This window comes from Phascolarctos cinereus, unplaced genomic scaffold (genome assembly GCF_003287225.1).
Source record: "Phascolarctos cinereus isolate Bilbo 61053 unplaced genomic scaffold, phaCin_HiC Scaffold_4;HRSCAF=312, whole genome shotgun sequence".
Taxonomy (NCBI): domain Eukaryota; kingdom Metazoa; phylum Chordata; class Mammalia; order Diprotodontia; family Phascolarctidae; genus Phascolarctos; species Phascolarctos cinereus.
In genome coordinates this window covers 654,143,619-654,164,491 of record NW_027555847.1, presented here as the reverse complement: position 1 = coordinate 654,164,491, position 20,873 = coordinate 654,143,619, and the positions used below count along the sequence as shown (strand labels likewise).

General features: G+C 43.6%; 1 protein-coding gene across 1 annotated transcript in view; it reads right to left on the bottom strand.

The window, feature by feature from the left end:
- The window catches only part of BOP1 (BOP1 ribosomal biogenesis factor), a 71,455-nt gene that overhangs the window by 29,749 nt on the left and 20,833 nt on the right, over positions 1-20,873 (bottom strand). Inside the window, 1 exon segment of the mRNA XM_020994833.2 lies at positions 10,733-10,828. Coding sequence (XP_020850492.2) covers positions 10,733-10,828 — 96 coding nt within the window.

Here is a 20,873-nt window from a genome sequence, read left to right as displayed (position 1 = left end):
ATTGCTCTGCTGTCCACAAAGCAACTTTCCCTTTCCAAGATTCCTGACATTTTGGCATCTGGTTCTACCAACTACAAATGCCTTCTCTCCTCCAGAACAGCTCAGCTCCTACAAAGACAAAGATCTGACTCTTCTGGCTTTCCTGGGCTCTCTCAGAGTATTCCTCATAAACAGTGGATTTTATGAACATCCATTCTCCCCTTTCTGGAAACACTAAGGCTCGATCTCCTTCTACTCACTCAATTCAAGATTCCCTGAAAGCTATGACTGACAGGCAGGTGGGCAGGCAATAAGCACTTATTACGTGCTTACTCAGCGCCTGGCCCTGCAGACCTGGGGTACACTGCTCTTTGCCTGTCCCCTGAGGTTGGAAACTACAGATGACAAAAGGTATGCAGAGAGTTTGGATGCTTTAAAGAGCTCAGAGGCAGAATTGCATTCAGGAAATAAGGTGACCCTTACTCCAGCATTCCCCAAGCAGCAAACAGCCCTTCAAATATGCCAACTGGTCAAAGCAAAGTTTCTTTGCTGTCCACAATCCAACCTATGCTATTAGCAACCCATGGTCCAACCTCAGCGGGAAATCTACTGCTCTCCTCTGCATCTCAAAAGACTGGGGTGGAGGGGAGGGTGTCTTTTTAATCAACCATTCAGAAATCAGAAAATTCCTTGCTTTACCTATGAATTCCACTATAATATCCAAATGCTCTCCCCACCTCCCACCCCCAACAAGGCACCGTTGGCTTTAATCATATGTCCCATTTTCTCTTCCCTGAGAAACTTCTCTCTCCCTGGCTGGAAGCAAAGGAAGAACCGGATGAAAGGAAACAGCTTTAAAATACAAAGCAACCCTCAACAGCACACAGAATGACAGGTGGCTGGCTGGTCCAACAGACAAGGCAGAGTTGTCCTTCACCCCCCCCCCAAAAGAAAACATACATATGCACCTGCATCCCGCCCCTCTCCCCAAGAGTCCAGCATACAAGGACCTGGGCAACTGTGAGCACTCACGCCCACTCTCTTGATTTATCACTGCTGCCTTTAAGAGAGGCAGACAGTTCTTCTATATCAACAGGGCCTGGCTGAGTAAAAGAAGACCCCAACCATGCTGAGCAGAAATGTTACCTGCTGGGAGAAACCTTTAGCCTCTTTTAGTAGAGATGAGAATAAAAAATACTTGCCAACTTTGATTACTCTAAGCAATTTAAAATGCTCATCATCTTTGGATCCCCACTAATCCTTAGGGTTATTGATCCCCATTAATTCTCCAGTGTGAGTCAGTCAAAAAACATTTATTAAGCTCCTACTACATTACATGCAAGGCCATGTGGGGATACAAAAAGAGGAAAAGACACCTTGCTCTCAAGGCGCTCACAACGTAATCGGGGAGACAACATGCAAACAACTAGGTACAAACAAGCTATCTTTAGGATAAATTGGAAATAATTAAAAGGCAGGCACTAGGTTTAAGAAGAGCTGGGAGAGGCTTCTTGCAGCAGGTGGGATTTTATCTGGAACTTGAAGGAAAGGAAGCCAGAAGGTGAAGAGGGCGAGTGTTCCAGGTATGGAGACAGCCAGAGAAAGGGCCCAGAAGCAAAATGGAGTGTCTTATCTAAGGAACAGCAATGAATGGATTGAAAACCACTAGGGTTCTCTCGTCTATCCACATGTACACTCACTCATATTCCCATTTGGTAGGAGAATGCTCCTAGAAGAGCCTAATTCCCATATGAGGAGAGTAAAAGCAGTCAATTCCCATCAAATCTAGTGCCTTCACACATCAAATGTCTTCAAAAGCTGTGTGATGTTTTTTATTAGAGTGATCTCTTCATTGATTCCAATCACAACCTCTCCATCTGGTGGGGAGTCTTCCCACATTTAGGCTAATTCTAAAACAAGAGATAGCGTTCCATGCTGGGGCCATACCTGATGTCTCTCCATGTAGCAGGACCTGCCACAACTGGCAGAGAACCTCCAAGAACCCAAGGTCACCTCTATGATGAGGCATTTGGGAAGAACTTTAGAAATGGTACAGTTCAACTAGCCTGGGCCAAAGGAAATTTCACTTTCCTAATGAAAAAGAAAGAAAAAAGGCTAAAGCAAAGGGGAAGGGAGTTTATCAAGGACTTGGTCTCCTCACTTTAAGTGCTGTCCTGGCCTGTGGGGAAGATCCCAACTCTTTTACCCCTGGTGACAAGGTATGAATGTTTAGGGGTGGGAAGCTGTTATAAGGATAGGATGTGAGTGATTTTCAAGATGCAAACAGGAGTCAAAAGCGCTTCAGGGTTGATCACAAACAGAATGGGGAGGGGCCCTGGAACTCAGGAAACCTGAGCAGTGAGAGCTCCCCCTGCCAGAACAGCAGAGACTATTCTGAGTGCAACTGGGGGCTGGGCGAATGGGGGGGCTTCAGGAGCAGGAGGAGGCCGCCAACACCGTAGGCAGCTGCTGGTTCGGTAGCCGGGAGAAGCCATTAACGGTGTTTGGCTAGAGAGCAGAGGGGATCGTAGTTCCTGGACACACATATAGGCCTGGGTTTCATCCCTGTGGGATCTCGAGTTACAGTGGAGTTTTGGGGGTGGGGGAAGTTGGGGAGCATGTCCAGAGCCATAGGCCCCCATTCCTTCCAAAGAGCTCAGCCTCAGGCCAAGTTCAGGCCAGGCAGCACGCTCTTCTCCCACCAAACCAGTCTCAGTGATCCCGGGGCCATCAGTCCATGTTTTTTTCCACAGGAGAAAAAGGTGGGTATCTCAGCACAGAAAGAACTCTATCCTCAATATCATCGCTTCATACAGTGGGTATTGGAAACTGGGGTCTCTCTACTCTACACAGACACCTTCTTTCCCCCTAGTCTGGCCACACTTTCTGTTAAAGTTCACAGAACTTTGGTGGCCCCAAAAGCACTTCCGAGAAAAATAAGGCTTTGTAGAGAAGTATTAAGAAGCAGAAACAGCAACAACAAAGTCTGGGATAGTAGAGAGATGGTAACGCACAGTCCAAGAGCTTGCAAGGAGGGCGAGAAGGGAGAAGCAGGGGAAGGACAGGACACTCTGTGCCTCAGTTTCCCCCATCTTGAAAAGTAAAAGAATAATCCTTATTGCTAATGCAGCTGCCTTTCCTTCCTTCCTCTTCTCCCCTAGCCCACCTCCCTGGGGGTCTGGCCAGCTGGATGAGATCATGTCTGTGAAAAACGCTACAGCTTTGTGGGGAGAAGTGTGAAGTGGACATAAAGAGACAGGGAGGTGAACAGCTGGTCACTGCTACCCGAAAACCCCAGCCTTCATTGGTTTTTAGGCAAAACGACCAGGAGATAGAAAAGCGGAGCAAGAGATAAGGATCAGATGGCAGTTCTAAAACCAGGGTACAGACAGATCATCAAGAGGGGCATTCCAGCCCCCTCGTCTATAATCAAAAGAATGATTACCAAATACCAAACTCCCTCTTGGTCTTACCTATTCTAGAATGAAAACAATGGTAATGCAGGGGGAGGGGGAGAATAGAGGTGCCCACATTTTCACTGTTCATGCAGCCTCATTATTAGAGAGTCAACCGTTAAAGTCATAACAGTATCTGCTTCTAAGAAAGCCAAAAATCTACTGGTGGGGTGAGGGGGAGGAGGAGAAGGTAATGAGGTTTCCAAACTGAGGAAAAGGTCAGCTCTAGCCTCCTAAAGGCAAAGAGTTTTGGATGGGAGACCCACACAGTTTAATAATGGCTACAGTTTCCATTCTTCAACTCAGAGAGGCAGTGGGTCCCCTCTATTTCCCTCCCCCCCTAGTGAGGGGAAGGAGATGAGTTCCTACTGATGTCATTTCTTCCAGAATAACACACACGCCACCCCAGCCTTCCCCAGCCCCACTGCCAGGGCTCTGGGTATGCTGCGGGCCAGCCAGAGAGCCAGCAACACCTCCCTGCTAATGGCTTCCTTTTACTTTGGGGCCCCATCACCACACCCCACCTCTCATCCTTTAGGACCCCACAGACAGAGCTGGAAGGTTACAGAGTAGGGGGAAGGGAGGGGGAGATAGGTTAGAAGGAGAAGCTAAGGGGCCTGGAATAGTAGTGTGGCCGCTCCCCTCCCTCAGTGCCAGCAGCCATCCCAAGGCCAATCTGTTTTTCCATAAAATTGTGCCAGCCCGGTCTAGTGGGGAAAAAGCCAGCTTGGCTGGCTGGCTCAACTGCTATAGGAGGGGATTTTGGCAGAGAGAGAGGCTCAATGCCAGGGATGCAGCAGGAAAAAAGGGGTCTGTGAAGCTAACCTATCTCTTCTGAACTGATTCTGATACACATACCTTACCCATCCCTACCACTCCTCAGACTGGGAAATGCATCCTAACATACATGTACAAAGTATCTGTCCCAATTAAATATGCCAGGCCCATACAGAGGCTGTGTCCCCCATATATCACACACAAGGTAGACATCCACACTGAATGGGGGACTCATACCTCTGAAAAGAGAGAGAGTAAGTCCACATACTTGAATACACATACACACTGGGCAAAAGGAAACTTTCCATTCTGGCCCCAAAAGTTGGCAAAGAAAGTGCTGCTGATCTGGGCAGACTGTTTAGACCATCCTTCTCAGACTGCAAAAGTTCTCTTCCCTCCTAGCCCCAAACTAGGCACTCTGTATAGGGTAACACCCTCCTTACCATCCCCCAAACACTTAAGACAGAAGTTCATCCTTGGCAAGGAAGCAACTCTTTTGTCACTGGGACATGTCAGAGGAGAAGTCCTAAGGATAAGCGAGAGATGGGGCAACTGAAGAATTATTTATTCACTCTCTTGCCCTACTCCAAAGCTCCAGGGAGACTCAGAACGGTTTTGCATCCAACAAAATACTATACCTCCTGCCTTCCAGGAGCCCATCAGGGTCCAATAATTCTGTGAGAGGCCCTCTACACATTCTACCTTAGACAGCTCTAAGGATGCAGCAGAGCAGAGTGGATACCTACACGTGAAGGTAAAACACCTGATTTCAAATCTCAGCTCTGCCTCTTCCTATAAGTGGCAAATTACTTCTCTCTAGGACTCAGAATTCCTTCACCTATGAATTAGAGAGTGAGTTAGATGTGTTTTGAGATCCCTCCTTCTATGAGATAAGTCAAAAATGGCACATCCATCTATTGTCTCTCCAATCAGATTCAAAGTTCCTTGTGGGCAAAGATCTCTCTCTCACACACACACACAGACACACACACACACAGACACACATGTACACACACGTACACACACACACACACACACACACACACACACTCTCTCTCTCTCTCTCTCTCTCTCTCTCTCTCTCTCTCTCTCTCTCTCTCTCTCTCTCTCTCTCCCCCAACTAAAATGAGATTCAGGAACCATGTGTCTTCCACTCACTCATGTAAGAGACGTCTGGGTAGATAACGAGATTTAGAATTTAAAGGAATTTTAAAGGTTATCTAGATCAACACAGATCAATTTAAAAATAAGGAAAGAAGCTGGGAGGCGCTATATCATGACCAGCGGTCACATGGATAACGCTGCGGTTCAAATCACAACTTTGGACCCCCAAACCACTGGGTTTGACCTCACTGACTATCTCAACCTCTCTAATTGCTTCTCCCTGCATCCTCTCCCCTCCAAAACTCCCAGGAAGAACTGCCCAGAGCTCCAGTAAAGAGTCAGCTCAGAGTATCGAAGACATACACACAGCCCCCAGAGATGGGTGGGTGGCTCATCTGGAAACACCACATTCTGGAAGGACCACTCTCTAACTCCTGACTGCTTAGCTCCTGAAAGCTGAGCTCTGACGCCCCCTCTATCCTTCGGTCAGCTGTGTGGCCACAGGAGGTGGGAGGTACAGTGGGAGGGAGGCAGTGCTGGAAGGAGCAGGCAGCACTGTGAGGTGCACTCAGCACACTGTCATTCATTAGCATGGACATATGGAATAGTCATCGTGGGAGGAAGCAGACCCAGGCAGCCCCCAACCTGTTTCCTCCCAGTGCGGCCATGCCGCACCACCACGCAGCTCCCCCCAACCCCCCAGTGGGCAAGGGGATCAGACAGTAGGGCTCAAAGGGGGAAAAAAGGGGGACAGCCAAGAAAACAGGGACTGCCTAAGGTCAGAGTTGGGACTCTCATACCCCTGATCAAATTCTAATGCAACTTCCACCCACCTTCTCACCTCCACATTCTATTTGCTATCATCATTGATTTTGCAAAATACAAAATACAAAAAAGTAGCCGACAGGATGTGGCTGCTGACAGCCAGAGCCCTTGGGGTAGGGGGAGGTAAAGAGCCGCACCACTGAGCTCGTTCCCTCCCTCACCCGAAGCGCGCCCGGCTGCTCCCGGCCAGGAAACCAATTTATTTTGTTTTGTCTCTGTTCTCTGAAGGCACAGCAGAGACCGGATCGGGCTGACAGCCAAGGCTCGTGCAGTCGGCTGCCAAGTGAACAGGAGGACAAGCAAAGAGGGGAGGAAACAGAGTTTGGAGAGGTGGGGGTGGAGATGGAGACTCCTCCTCTTACCCTCCATATCCCAGGAGAGGAGAAAGATTAGGAATTGTCAGAGAAGGGCTTTCTGACTCAGTCAGTGACCTGATACTCTCTCAGTCCAAGGAAGAAAGAAACAGCCACTTATTGGGGCCACAATGCAGGTCATTTTGCCCTAAGAGCATCGGATTGGAAGAAAACTGATCACTGATAAGATATAAATCTTAGACCTAGGAGGCAAGAAAAATAGATCAAGTACCTCCTTAGGAAAAGAGTCCAAATATATAAGGACTACAAATCCCAACATGCAGTGCAGCCTGGACAGCACCCTGACTTAAAAGGGAAGTACTTTTCACCTCTTGGGCAGGGCCCACAGCACCACCAATTAGCCATGGGAAGGAAGGGGAACTAGGGAGCCAGCTCCTATTTGTGCAGCTGTGGATTAGGATTCTGGCAAAGGCAGGCAATATATGAATATGATGGCACCTTTCCTCCCTAAGATTTCATTCAGAAATAACCCCTTAGAGAATTCTTAACCAATAAGAGACAGAGGCAACCACAAAAGATAAAACAGATGCTTGTGATTACATGAAATTGAAAAAAATTTTAGACAAATAAAATCAATACAGTGAGGGAAAGCATGAAGTGGGGAAAAATCTTAACATCAAATGTCTATGATAAGCAACTGGGTATTCAAGATAAGCGGTGGATTAACATAAATATTTAAGACAACCATTCCTCAATGGATAAATGGTCAAAGAATATAAACAGAGTTCTCAAAAGAATTAAAAATTATTAATAACCACAAAAAGGACTGCTCTAAATTACTAAGAATAAAAAAAGTATAACCAAAATAATTCTGAGGTTTCATCTTTTCACACCCAGAAAATTGGTATGATGTCAAAATATGAAGAAGGAGCTGCAGAAAGACAGACACACTATAATACACTATTGGTGGAGCTGTTAATTGGCCCAATCATTCTGAAAAGAGATTTGGAACTGTGCTAAGAAAGTGACTAAAACATCCATATGCTTTAACCCAAAGATCTCGCTACTAGCCACATATCCCAAGGAAGTCAAAGACAGAAAAGACTCATATACACCAAAACATTCATCTCTGTACTTTTTTAGGAGGAAAAAACTAGATAAAAAAAAAATAGATGCCCATTGGGCATGAATGTAACAGATTATCCATTAGATTACCATAAGAAACAACCAATGATGAATTTGAAGAAATGTGGGAAGATATATGAATTGAAGAGTGAAATAAACAGGACTAAGAAAATAATATACATGTAACTACAACAATGCAAAGAGGAGGGAAAATAAAGTCAGCACTATTTAACTGTCACGACCAAACTTGTCCCTGGAAGGGAATTAAGAAGCTGTCCTCCCACCCCCTCCCCGAAGAGGTGGGGGGCTATGGATGTGGAATATTGCACAGACTCTCAGACTCAGCTGATGATTGGTTAATTTGACCCAACTTTTTTTTCCTCATTCTTTTTTCATCTTTTCTGTGAGGGATGGCTCACTAAGTAGGGGCAGAGGGGAGGGATAAATTTGGAAATGAAGGTGATAGAAACACAAGAGGTACTAATCAAACAGTATTTTAAAAAGGAAAAAAGAAACAATTCTCCAAGTGAGTAGCACATAGGCAACTGAAGACTGCCTCCTCAATTCAACCCACCTTCAGGAGGGGAAAAAGGGCTATCCTCCTCTTTCCAGCACTTCCAAGTCCCTGATGTCCCCTGCCCCACAGTTCACTCTCCAAGGCTATCTCTGTGACAGAGCTGGGGGTATTTCCCTTGGGAATATCAGACTGTCCCGAGATCTTTGTGGGAGTGGGAAAGATCCTCACCTGGGGCAAAGAGGAGACAGTGCTGAATAAAGGAAGGGGATGAAATCCAGACAACACTGACCATTCCCATCATTCCTGACTGCCTATAGTAATTCCTCCATTAAACAGCTCATCACTTGATGCTACATAGTCGTGTAGTGTTCTTTAAGAACTGTCTTCAGTTCATGTCTTGCCTCTCCAACCCAAAGATTCTAAACTCCTCAGAAAGCAGGACAGTTCAGTGAAAAGAATTCTGTATTTAAAGTCAGAGCACCTGAGTTCAAATCCTGGATCTGCACTGCCTAATTGGGTGATCTTGGACAAGTCACTTACCATCCCTGGGCTTCCTCATCTATAAAATGAGAGGGTTAGGCTAGCTGGCCTATGAAGTCTAAATCTATGACCCTTTGAGGAAACATGTCACATATTTTCTTGTACTGCCGCAGAACCTGACACCTACACTGTAAATGCAGTGAGAGGCAAATAAATATCCACTGAACCAAAGACAGAAGGCCTGGAAAGGAGACCAGGCAGATCAGAAACAGCTGCAAACCGAGAGGTAGACATCAGCCCCTACCAGAAAAATTCCTAGAGGCTCTTGCCTTGAGACAGAAGAAAGAGGGAAAAGGGGGATTTATAAAGATGGTGGAGGACAAGGATCTGGAAACAGAAAAAGCTCATGGAAGCTACTGATGTCAGCAGGTCCTGAATGAACCTCCCCCGCTGGGGTGCTGTGTAGGAGAAACCCTGAGAGTCTTTCATGCAAAAGCCTTTGGATGGCCTGTGGTTCCCCCACCCCCAGGCATGTCTGAGACATTACACAAGTGCACATTTTCTGTCCTCATATATTTCCCTAGCTCCCAAAGCTTTATTCCAGACCCAGGGGCAGGAGACCCTAAGCCAGAATGCTTCTTCAGGCATAACCCCTATATCCACCAATGATACTTCCCACGCCACCACTAGCTTCCCATGGTTAGTAGCAGATGCTCTCCTAAGAAGTTAGCACACTAACTTGCTGGTTGGCTTCCAGGACTCTGTACCTCAATGCCAATCCTCTAGAAATACCAAGAAGATAAAATAGTTCTGATCTGATTCTCATCCCTACAGTATGAATAATATTGTCTGGTATCTTGAAAGCATCAGCTAATCCACCCCTTCACAAACGTTCAATAAAAGACATCCAGAAATCCCTGAAGCCTTTTGTAGATATGGCTGGTCTGGGAGAGGGCAGCTTCTGTTACAGGCCAACACAGCTCCAAAGACAGGGGATCCCTTACAGTGCCTGGTCATTCGTGGAGAAGCACCACCAGAAAAGTCACAAGTGATCCATGGGGCAGAGCCCACATTTCCACGTACTGAAGATGGAAGAAAAAAACGCAGGCCATCACCACCCTAATTCCATAGAGCTCTTAGGTGGGTTCTACAGTTTACAAGCTGCTTTGCATCTGTAATCTCATGAGCCTAATAACCAACCCCAACATCAGCATAGGAAGGATTTTGATCCTTATTTTACAAATGAGGCAACTAAGACCCAATATCAAGTAGTTGGTCAGTGGCACAGTAAGGACCAGGATCAAGTCTCCCAGATCTTCCTTCTCCAAGGTTCTCTGGTCCTTTTCACTCCACCAAAAAGTTAGTCCCAGTCTGTTGAGGGCCTTCACTGACATGTGTATGTGTGGTCTACTCAGACAAACTATGAATTCCCTGGGGGGAAGAGACTGGGTTTCATACTTCTTTTTTTCTCTCACATGTACACAGGACATAAATACTCAGGACACGTACACTCAGTAAAAAGTTATCTATTAAGTTGTCTTGTTCAACTGCTTTATATTTGTCAGTCTTAACTCTCCCAACCAGATTGTCCATGAACATCTTGAGAGCAAGGCTGTGTCATCTGCTTCCTTTGAAATAACCACAGAATTATAATGAGCAAGACACAGGACAGGCCCCAATTCATTCTTTAACTTGCTAGGGGTATGGATGTAAGATGGGATGAAGTCCTTGGACCCTTCTCCACTTCCTCTCACATAAAGATGCACAAGTCCCACCACAAAGCTGTCATCTGCATAGTTCAATTTGCCTCTACAGCGGTGGAGGAAAACACGTAACTGGTGGCATACAAGCCATTACCACTTGTAGGAACTGCCAAGCCAGCTTTGGCTGGCTGGGGGTACACAGACCCGCTTTCATAAATAAGACCCTACGCAACATAAGGGATCAAACTATACATATGACAAAGTAAGGCACAGACCACAAGCAAATCAACCAAAGCACAGGGCGAGAAGCAATCAAACAATTGGGAAAGAGGGAGCAAGAAGATTCCCATTACAGCTGTATGTGCTTCTCCCCTAGCAGCTCTAGCACTGGTGAGTCACCTCCAACTCCATCTATAGCTTTTATCTTATGCCAACAGGTTGATGGAACCCTACCTCCTCATCAGAGCTGTCCTCCACATATTCATCTTCTTTCTTTGGTTCTTGACTCTGGCTACTGGCTTTCTTTGTGTTCTGCACAGTGGCACCAGCCTAAAGACAAACAGGAATAGATTAGCTCACCATGAAGGAACGTCTTAAACTCACATGCAAGTGTCATCAAATGACCATCAACAAATCCCTGCAAAAATCATGTCCCCAAGGACTTCCCCCTGCACTTGGTCAGGACCAAGTAACCACTATCTCCTACTATGGATATTCCCCACAACCACTCCCCAGGCAAAAAGACCCATGGGATAATTCTTAACACAGGAAGACACAGTTCCCAGCTGATACTGAAACTCAGGTTTCTGGGGCCCTTCTTCCCAACTCTACCCCAAAATCCTTAGCTCAGTCAATACTGCTAGAGCTCCCTAGGAGAGGTAGTCTACAGCTTCAAAGAGGAAGGGACAGCTTAGAGCCTCAGGCATGTTGGGGAAGGGAAGGGAAACATCTCCCAACTACCAAGCCTCACTGTGGCCCAGGCTTTTCTCCACAAAGAGCTTCTGCAGTTAGTTTTACTAGTACCTCTGCTGCCCTAGCCAGGAACTGTGCTAGATGTCTGAGACAAGAAAGTAAAAATTAAACAGCATCTGACCCCAAGGAGCTTCCATTATATCAGGGGAGACAATATGTACATAAAATACGAGACAAATACAAGGTGAGGTTTTTTTTTTTGGTGAGGAAAGCATTAGTAGCTAGGAGGCTAAGAGAAGCTATATGTAAAAGATAGTAACTGAGTAGTTTAAAGGAAACAACGGATTCTAAGGGAGGGAAGCATATCAGGAGTACATTCCAGGCCTGGAGACAGAAGTGTGAGGAACAGCAAGGTCAGTTTGGCTGAACTTTAGAGTGTGTAAAGGTTGAAAAGGTAGTTTGGGGCCAGGGTGTGAAGAACTTCAAAAAATTAATACAAAATCCATCAGAGTTTACTGAATAAAAGAGTGATGTGGTCAGACTTGCACTTCAGGAAAATCACTTTGGCAGCTGTATGGAGAATGGATTGGAGAGGGGCAAGGAGGCCAATTAGAGGCTACTGCAACAGTCCAGGAGGGAAGCGATGAGGACCTGCATCAGGGTGGTGGCCGTGTAGAAAGGAGACAGAGGCAAGAGATGCTGTGAAGATGCAAACAACAAGATTGAGTACTTTCTCATTACCTAACAGCTTCTTCAGGAACAAGAAGATAACCCCTAACTGCTGAACTGCAAAATGAAATGGTGTGGGGCTTAGGGCTGGTTAAGTCACAAAGCAGTTCAACTAAGGGCTTCAAAAATCCTGCAACCCCCCTCCCCCACACTCCAGTAACTTAAAAAACGGCTGTAGGGATGCCGCTCCAATGGCCCCCACACATCCACCCTACTCTGGGCTCAGACCCAGGAGGGGAAACTGCGGCCCCAAGAAGGGGAGGAGGTGGGAAGAGGGTTGGGGGGAGCTGTTGGAAAACAACAAGGAAGGAGAGAACCACTAAGATACCAAAGCCAACACAGAGCTGCTTACATATCACAAAGCAAGAAAGTATCACTACTTCCACCACTACTCTTTGTAATTCCTATGTTTTCGGGAAAACTTGGCTCTACTTTATCCTTGCAGGGGTCACCAATTCACTGATGTGAAGGAAGAGTTGGTGTCCACAACATCTGCGTTGTGGGGGCAACAAGGACACTGAGAATGCTATTGGCCTTTATTGAGGGTCAAACTTCAAGGAAAGCCTTTCTGCTTTACCCACTCTCCCAAGTGGCCTGAATTTATCTCCAGCTCCATAAGACTGGGGTCTAGAGAACTCTCTTCTCCATCAAGATCTGACTACAGACAATTCTACTGTAGGGCAGGAAACTCTGAAGTCAGCAGGTTTAGGTTTCCTTTACAATAGAGGCAGGCAGCATTATCCCAGGCAAAGGGAACTGGGGGCTGGAACTGACACCCCTTCGCCATCTACCACACCCTGTCTAGTCTATGCCAACAGCCACCACAGCAGGTCAGTGAGTGGGCGCAACACAGCATTCGGATCTTGCCCTGGAAAACAGATTCTCCCCTCTCCTCACCCCCTCCTCCACTGGGGAGGCATAGACCAGATCGAGTTTACTAGAGGAACTAGGGAATGATCGGAAAAACCGCCCCCATCACTCATCCCCCTGAGAGAAGTAAACGTCTTGCTGTGTAAAGATCACCTTTTGCTCTCTTTAGCCAATGACTACGTGCCCCCTCCCAAACTGAGGCAGAGCAATGCACCCTATATCCCTGCTGCAAAAACAAAAGACTTGATAAAAAACAAAATCTTTTTTTTTAATAAAGAAAAATGAGAGATAAGTTTTTTTCCAGGCAAGAAACAGGGTGGAATTCAGTTTCCACATCTCCCTTCCATTTCTCTCTTCCATTTGCTCCCGCCCTGTGTGCACAGGAACCTCCCAACTAAAAGTGGGTCAGAACTGTCTTGGGCAGCACCTCAAATCAAAAAGACTGAGGGACTGCTCCGACATATTCCCTGTCCAGGTAGCTCTACTCTTGAAGTGACCTTCTGATGTCCATGGGCACAAAGAAGGACACCCTTATGGTCTTTCCTATCTCTACCATCACATCTTAATGACAAATCACATATACCACTGTGAGTTAAACCTCAGTTATACCAATATGGAGTGGTTCCAGGTCCAAAAAGGGGTCAATCAATCCAATCATGTTGTGGTAGGAAAAAAATCTAACCCAGAGGACAATTGTAACATTGAATTCACGGGGACCACAGCTGCAATATTCTAAGGAAACTATGCTGGGCCAGAACCTGGAGGTCATTCCTGGCTCTAAATGAAGACATTTCTTCTCCTCCAAATCTCAATTTTCCTATAGGTATTTGCCTTGGTTTTATACTTATCAAAATATTTAAGGTCTAGCAATCCAATTAACAGATTCATTCAGCACTTTGGTATAAACTTCTTAAAGCTTATGATTTATTCATTACATCAAGGCCTATCAGAGGTGTTACTGAGTGGACATATTTGATAAGCCTGGCTTAAAGGTGGAAAAAGACTCAAATGAAATTCACATAACCAGCATTCATTTGAAAGCCAGGAAGAACCTCTACAAAAGAATGTGAATAAGAAGATAATATGTGCACCATATGAAGAAAGATATAAGCAAGCCTAAGAAGATTCAGAACCACTCCAGTATCTTTGTTAAGAAAAGCCCAAATGGGGTCATGAAGAATCAGACATGACTGAAAAACAACTGACAACAAAGAGTGTTCAAAAAAGGGTGAGCTGGGGCAGGTAGGTGGTGCAATGGATAGAGCACTGGCCCTGGATTCAGGAGGACCTGAGTTCAAATCCAGCCTCAGACGCATAACACTTACTAGCTGTGTGACCCTGGGCAAGTCACTTAACCCCACTGCCTAGCCAAAAAAAAAAAAGAATGATCTTTGTACTAGAAAAAATTAAATAAAAATGATTAACAGGGAGCAGAAGCCCCCTTCCCTTAAAAAAGTGAAAAGATAGTCAGGCAGCATATAGTTGCCCTCAGTGAGTTCAAGTCACCAGGCTCAAATAAACTACATCCTACAGGACTACAAGAAGTGACAGATGTGATTGCTAAGGAGTTATCAGTAATCTTTGACAGATTCAAAGTCTCTGACCTTAAGAGTTTCCTATATCCATATACCAAGCACCCACAGCACGTAGCAGAAGGAAGGAATTGTATCTCCTTTTGATACTCACGACAGGTACTGAGTTTCTCCCTGTCTAGAATAAGTACGAGAGTCAGGCTAACATAGAAAAGACAATAAAGCTGCAGACTGAGCAGTGTCCACCAGAGGGCAGCAGGCCATTCTAAAAGCTAACCAATGAAGATATAAGTTAGCTAGTAATACTTAAGGGCTGATTATCAGGGTCTCTTCTTGGTGAGTTCATAGTACTTTCTGTCTATATTTCTCATCTGGTTATCAATCATATACTTCTTTGTAATATCCTCCATGTTGCTGTCTTGTGCTATTATTTACCTTTTTGCACATTTATTGTTTCCCTAACTAGACTGTAAAGGGCAGAGGCAGAATCTTGTATCATTTTGTATCATCCACAGTACCTGGTACAGGGCCTTGAATACAGAAAGTATCAGTGTTAGAATGGGGCATCTCACAAACAACCTCTTAACAGCTTCAATCATACATTAAACGACTTTGGCTGTCATTCCTTTCTGTCTCTCCAACTGTGTCTACCCTGACATGCCTCTAATTAAATCTCCCCAAAAGAATGGAGGTATCTTCAAGCCTAGAAAGGAGGAAGCCAAGAGGATTAGACAGCTTTATATCACAATCACCACTAAAGATCCAAAATGGCTGACTTGAGTCCTGAGCTCCACACTCTGTATCTTGCATCATTGCCCCCCCCCACATCTACCTTACTTTGGGCTCAGAAGTGGTGGCAAAGGCAAGCTAAGACAAAACCAATGCAGCTAAAATTAAAGGGGAAGCAAGTAACTGGCAAAAAAAAAAAACCCTTTGCAGCAATTCTCTGATAATGGTCTCATTTCCAAACTATATATGGAACTGACTCAAATTTTTAAGAATAATTGTCTTTCTCCAACTGACAAATGGTCAAAGGATATGAAGAAGCAGTTTAAAAAGAAAGAAATCCAACCTATCAATAGTCATATGAAAAACTGCTTTTAACCATTATTAATTAGAGAAATGCAAATTAATGCAACTCTGAAGTTTTATTTCATATCCATCAATTGGCAAAAATACTAGAGGGGCTTTGGGAAAATAGACACACTAACGCACTATTGATGGAGGAGTGAATTCATCCAAATGGCTGAAAAACAATTTGGAATTCATGCCCCAAAAGTCACTGAACTGTGCATTCCCTTTGATAAAAGCAATACCACTACTGGGCCTATATCCTAAAGAGATCAAAAAGTGGGGGAAAAGACTTGTATGTAGAAAAAATATTCATAGCAGCTCTTTTCATGCTGGCAAAGAAATGAGGGGGTACCCCCGATTGGGGAACAGCTGAACAAAACATAATACATGAATGTGATGGAATACTATTGAGCTATTAAAAAAAAAACTACAAAAGTGATGGTTTCAGGGAAACCAGGGAAGACCCCTATAACCTAATGCAGAGTGAAATGAGCAGAAACAAGAGAACAGGTTATCAATAAAAAATAAGTCACTTTGAAAGACTTAAGAATTCTGATCAACAAAATGAACTGCAATTCCAGACGACCAATGATGAAGCGTGCTACCTTCCTCCTGACATATAAGGTAATGGATTCAGGGTACAGAATGAGACATTTATTTTTTAGACATGACCAATGGGAAAAATTTGTTTTGTTTAACTATACGTATTTGTTACAAGGATTTTTTTTTCTTTCTTTCTTTCTAATTTGCAAGGTTGGGTAGGGAGGGTAGAAAAAGTCAAACAGAACAATAAAGATTAGACCTAATCTCTTAATTCTAAATGCACCAATCTTTCAAAATAAAGTCAAATTCTCTTGTTTAAAGTTATACTATGCCTTAGACCAAAATGTATTGTGTAGTCTGTTAAATCGTTTAACTCATTCATTCTTCGAGTCATCCCTGAGACATAGAAAACAACAGGAACTATTCTCCCATACTTCAGAAGTGAAATTTCTCACAGTGGGATTGCAACTTCTCCCTTATCTCACAGAAAGTGCAATAATTGGGCACTGGACCCACGACTCATGAATGTCAATGCCAGTAGTTGCATAGTCTAGGGTAGGCAGTGGAATAAGACTATCAGCAATACTAACTGGCTGTGTGACCATGAACAAGTCACTTACACTTAACCTCTGTAAGCCTCGACTTCCTCATTTGTTAGACAGGAATAACAGTAGCTGCCAGAGAGGGCTTTATCAAGTAAGATCAAATGAGATAATGTATGTAAAGTGCCTGGCCAATCTTAAAGTACTATCTAAATGTCAGCAATTATTATAATGCTGCCAAGGTCCTCAAATCCCCTCCTCTTCAAATCCTAATTTCTCAGCTCAAACTCTGAAATGTCCACATGTGACCTAAGTCTCACTCCTCAGTACCAAAATTCCACAGCCCACTCATACTGAAGTGTGGTGTAGTAGAAAAGATAGACCAGAAGTCAGAACTGTTTTTAAGTCTTGACTCTGCAGTACATACTAACCACCTAACTAGGGCAAGATGATAATGACAACAACAACAACAATAACTTCCTTACAACAATTCAACAAATATTTATTAGCACCCACTATGAGAGACTGGGCAACTAGATGGTACAGTGGGTAGAGTGCCAGGCCTGGAGTCAAGAAGACTCTCCTGAGTTCAAATCTGGCCTCAGACACTTACTGGTTGTATGACAAGTCACTTTAACTGTTTGCCTCAGTTTCCTCATCTGTAAAATGAGCTGGAGAAGGAAATGGCAAACCACTCCAGTACCTTTGCCAAGAAAACTCCAAATGGGGTCATGAAAAGTCAGACACGACTGAAAAACTATGACTGAGTATATAAAAACACAAATATGAAAACTTCAAGTAGTTTACATTCTACTGGGTGAGGCTGAGGTCAAAGAAATGACACGCACTCAGATAAGTAAATACAAAAATACTAAGTCAGATCAGGTCAGGGGAGCAAAGAACAAGCACTCATCACAACAGAAATCAGAGAAAAGCCTAATGGAGGAGGCAGCATTTGAGCTGTCTTGAAAGTAGAGAAAGCTTCTAAGAGAGGAGAGCTGAAATGTGGGGAACAGCCTGTCAAAAGTTTAAAAAGAAAAAAAAAGACACGTGTACAAGGAACAGCAAAGTAAGCCAACTGGACCGTAGAATGTATGTATGACAGGGAGTAATTAGAAATCAGTCTAGAAAGACAAGTTAAAGTCAGACTATGAATAAGTCTTCCTAGTGTTTGTTTACTCAATTTATATTTCCTATCATACCTTAGGAATGGATAAGTAATACTTTCCTAAGCACTTTCAAACATACTATCTCATTAAATATTTATAGCAATGCCTTGAAGCATTTATTCTCCTCACTTGACAACTGAGGAAATAAGAATAAGTTAACTTGCTCAGTACCTCATGGTCTGTTAGTGGCAGAATCAAATTCAGAACTCAGGTAATTTGGATGTCTTTTCATTACACTGCCTGGTCCCTAAACTTAAGTCTCAGAAGACCTGAATGAGAGTTCTTGGACACTTACAAGCTCTGCGACCTTGGGGCAAGTGCCTTAGTCACACCATGTAAGCCCAGTTTCAAACTGCAAAGTGCTGTAATGCTAATAATCCTACCATAAGAGTAGTCTTAAGATCATGATAAATTCTCAGCTACATATGCTACTTTTAATCATTTTGTTCAGCAGCTGCCAGAGACCCAGTAAATAAATAGCACCAAACACAGAAAGTGAAGTCGTGTTTCCTAGCCACTTTCTCACATGTATATTGCAACAAAGGTCCAGACCATTGTTAAAATGCTCTGGGTAAACTGAAAATAACAAAAGAATCTTAGAGGACATTTAGGCAAATCTGTAAGTGACCAGAAGTTCCCTCTACAACATCCTCAACTTTAATAAGCAGTCACTCTGACTCTTCTCCAAGACCTCCTGGGGTGGTAAATCCACTCCCAAGGTACCCATCTCACTTTTGGAAAGCTCTAATTTTTTTTGTTTTGTTTGGGCTTTTAAAAATTTGACAAGTATTAATAAACACAAACCTCCTATTCAAAGCACAAAGAGGACAGCATGTGAAACCATGATCTTTACAACACAGAAGCTATTCTTTTTCAAAGCATAAAAAAAATTCAAGATGTCAGTTTCAAAGCTTTCCTATTTGCTTTTATCTAACAACTTTCTTCTACTCTCTTCTATGCCCGTTAGTAAAACATTCAATAGCCCTTCTTTCTTTCTTTCCTGGTACCACTATGACATGGTCTCCTCCCCTCCCAAATCCCCTCAATTAAAAAAGAAATCCTCCCTTGAGATTTAAGCATTGTCAGGCAAAACAAATCTATGCTTTGGGAGAAAGAGAGAGGGCAGAGAAAGGAAGAAGGAGAGAAAGCTTTTAATAAACACTAACTATGTGTGTGGTACTGTGCTAAGCACTGGAGATATAAACACCAAAAAACAATAATGCCTTCATGGAGCTTACATTTTTGTGAGACGTATAAATGGAATCTAGAAAGCTAAAAGGTCATCCATGATAGCATGGCATGGAGATGCTAGGGGAATGAGGATAGAGGCGAGATAAGGCTAAAGCCTATCAGAACACACAGTGGTGACAGGGACAGAACCCAAAGTTCTAGTAGAGAAGTAAAGATGATGGCCTGAATGGTGACTGCACTGTGTGGAGATGGCCATGGAGTGCCACAATCAAAAATGCACATGTCATTCTGCATCTCAAGTCCCTCACCTCTCTGACAGGAGGTAGGTAGCAGGCTTCAACATCAGACCTCTAGGGTGGTGGCTGGTCACTGCATTCATCAGAATTCTTAAGTCTTTCAAGGTCATTTTCATTACAATGTTGTACAAACATTGAATAAATTATTCTCCTATTTCTGCTCACCTTACTTGGCATCACTTCATAAAAGTCTTCTCAAGTTTCTCTGAATCCATCCATTTCCTAATTCCTTATGGTATAACAATAAAGAGTTCTAATGTTAGGAAGTTTTTCCTTACATTGAGCCTAAATCTGTCCCTCTACAACTTCTCTTTACTGCTTTACATCCTGTCCTTTAGGGTCAAACAGAACAATATATAATCCTCCTTCCACATGACAGACCTTCAAATACCTGACAACAGTTATCATGTCCCCTCTTCTCCAGACCAAGCACACCCAGTTCCTTTAATGGAGGTTGGTACTGAACATTCTCACCAGTAAGCACCCTGAAGCCCAGAAGGGTGAAACGATTTGGCCAAAATGACATAACTCACATGACGAAGTAGAGAGTCAAACCCAGATTATCTCTTTGACATGGTGATATGGTGAAGCACCTCTGTGGGTCTCAGCTACCTAATCTATAAAATGGGAATGATATGATCTGTAGTACCAATATCCCATAGGACTGTTGTGAGGTTCAAATAAGAAAATGGATCAAATTGCTGTACTACTTTTAAAAATACTACATATGGGTCGTCATCATCAAGGGCACACAGACCAGAATTCTGCCAGCACCATAGAGGAGAAACACACTACAGCAGGAACCACAAGCAACTACTTCTCAAATGTTCTTCCTAAAAGGAATTAAACTAGCTAAATTAGCAATAATTAAACTAGCTAAATTAGCAATAATTATGATTGTCAAAATATCCTGGCATTTACTCTTTATTCAAATGAGTCGAAGAAAAGTCAATGGAGGGATTCAATAGGGCTAAACAGTTTACATTACTACACAGGAAGAAGATACTTGCCAGCTCTTAAAAACTGTATCACTAACAGCACAGCTAGAAGAAATATACATAGACAAAGGGCATGGGTATGAGGTATATTTGAAGGAACGACAAAAAAAAATTAAGGGATAAGAAAGAGGATTACACTGGGTGCAGAAAAAAGGGAGAGGTAGAATGGGGCAAATTATCTCACATGAAGAGGCAAAAAAGACCTATTACAGAGGAGAGGAAGAGGGAAGGGACACAAGGGAGGGCAGATCAGTGGAGGTGGTAGACAGAAGCAAAACACTGGTGAGGTGGGAAAGGGTGAAAGGAGGGAGAGGACAAACAGGAGGAAGAATAGGATGGAGGGAAACACACAGGAAGTAATTATAACTGTGAACATGAATGGAATGAACTCTCCCATAAAACAAAGTGGGATAGCAGAGTAGATCAAAAACCAGAATCCTACAATATGTTGCTTACAAGAAACACTTGAAGCAGAGAGGCACACTCAGGGTAAAGGTAAGGGGCTGGATCAGAACCTTTTATGCTTAAGCTGAAGTTAAAATAAAGCAGGGGTACCAATCCTGATCTTACACAAAGTAAAAGCAAAAAGAGACCTAATTAAAAAAGATAAGGAAAGAAACTACATCTTACTAAAAGGTACCACAGACAATGAAGCAATCAAATTAGAAAAGCAAGGAATAGTCTACCTGTCAGATCTAAGGGGAGGGGAAGAATTCATAACCAAACAAGAGATAGTGA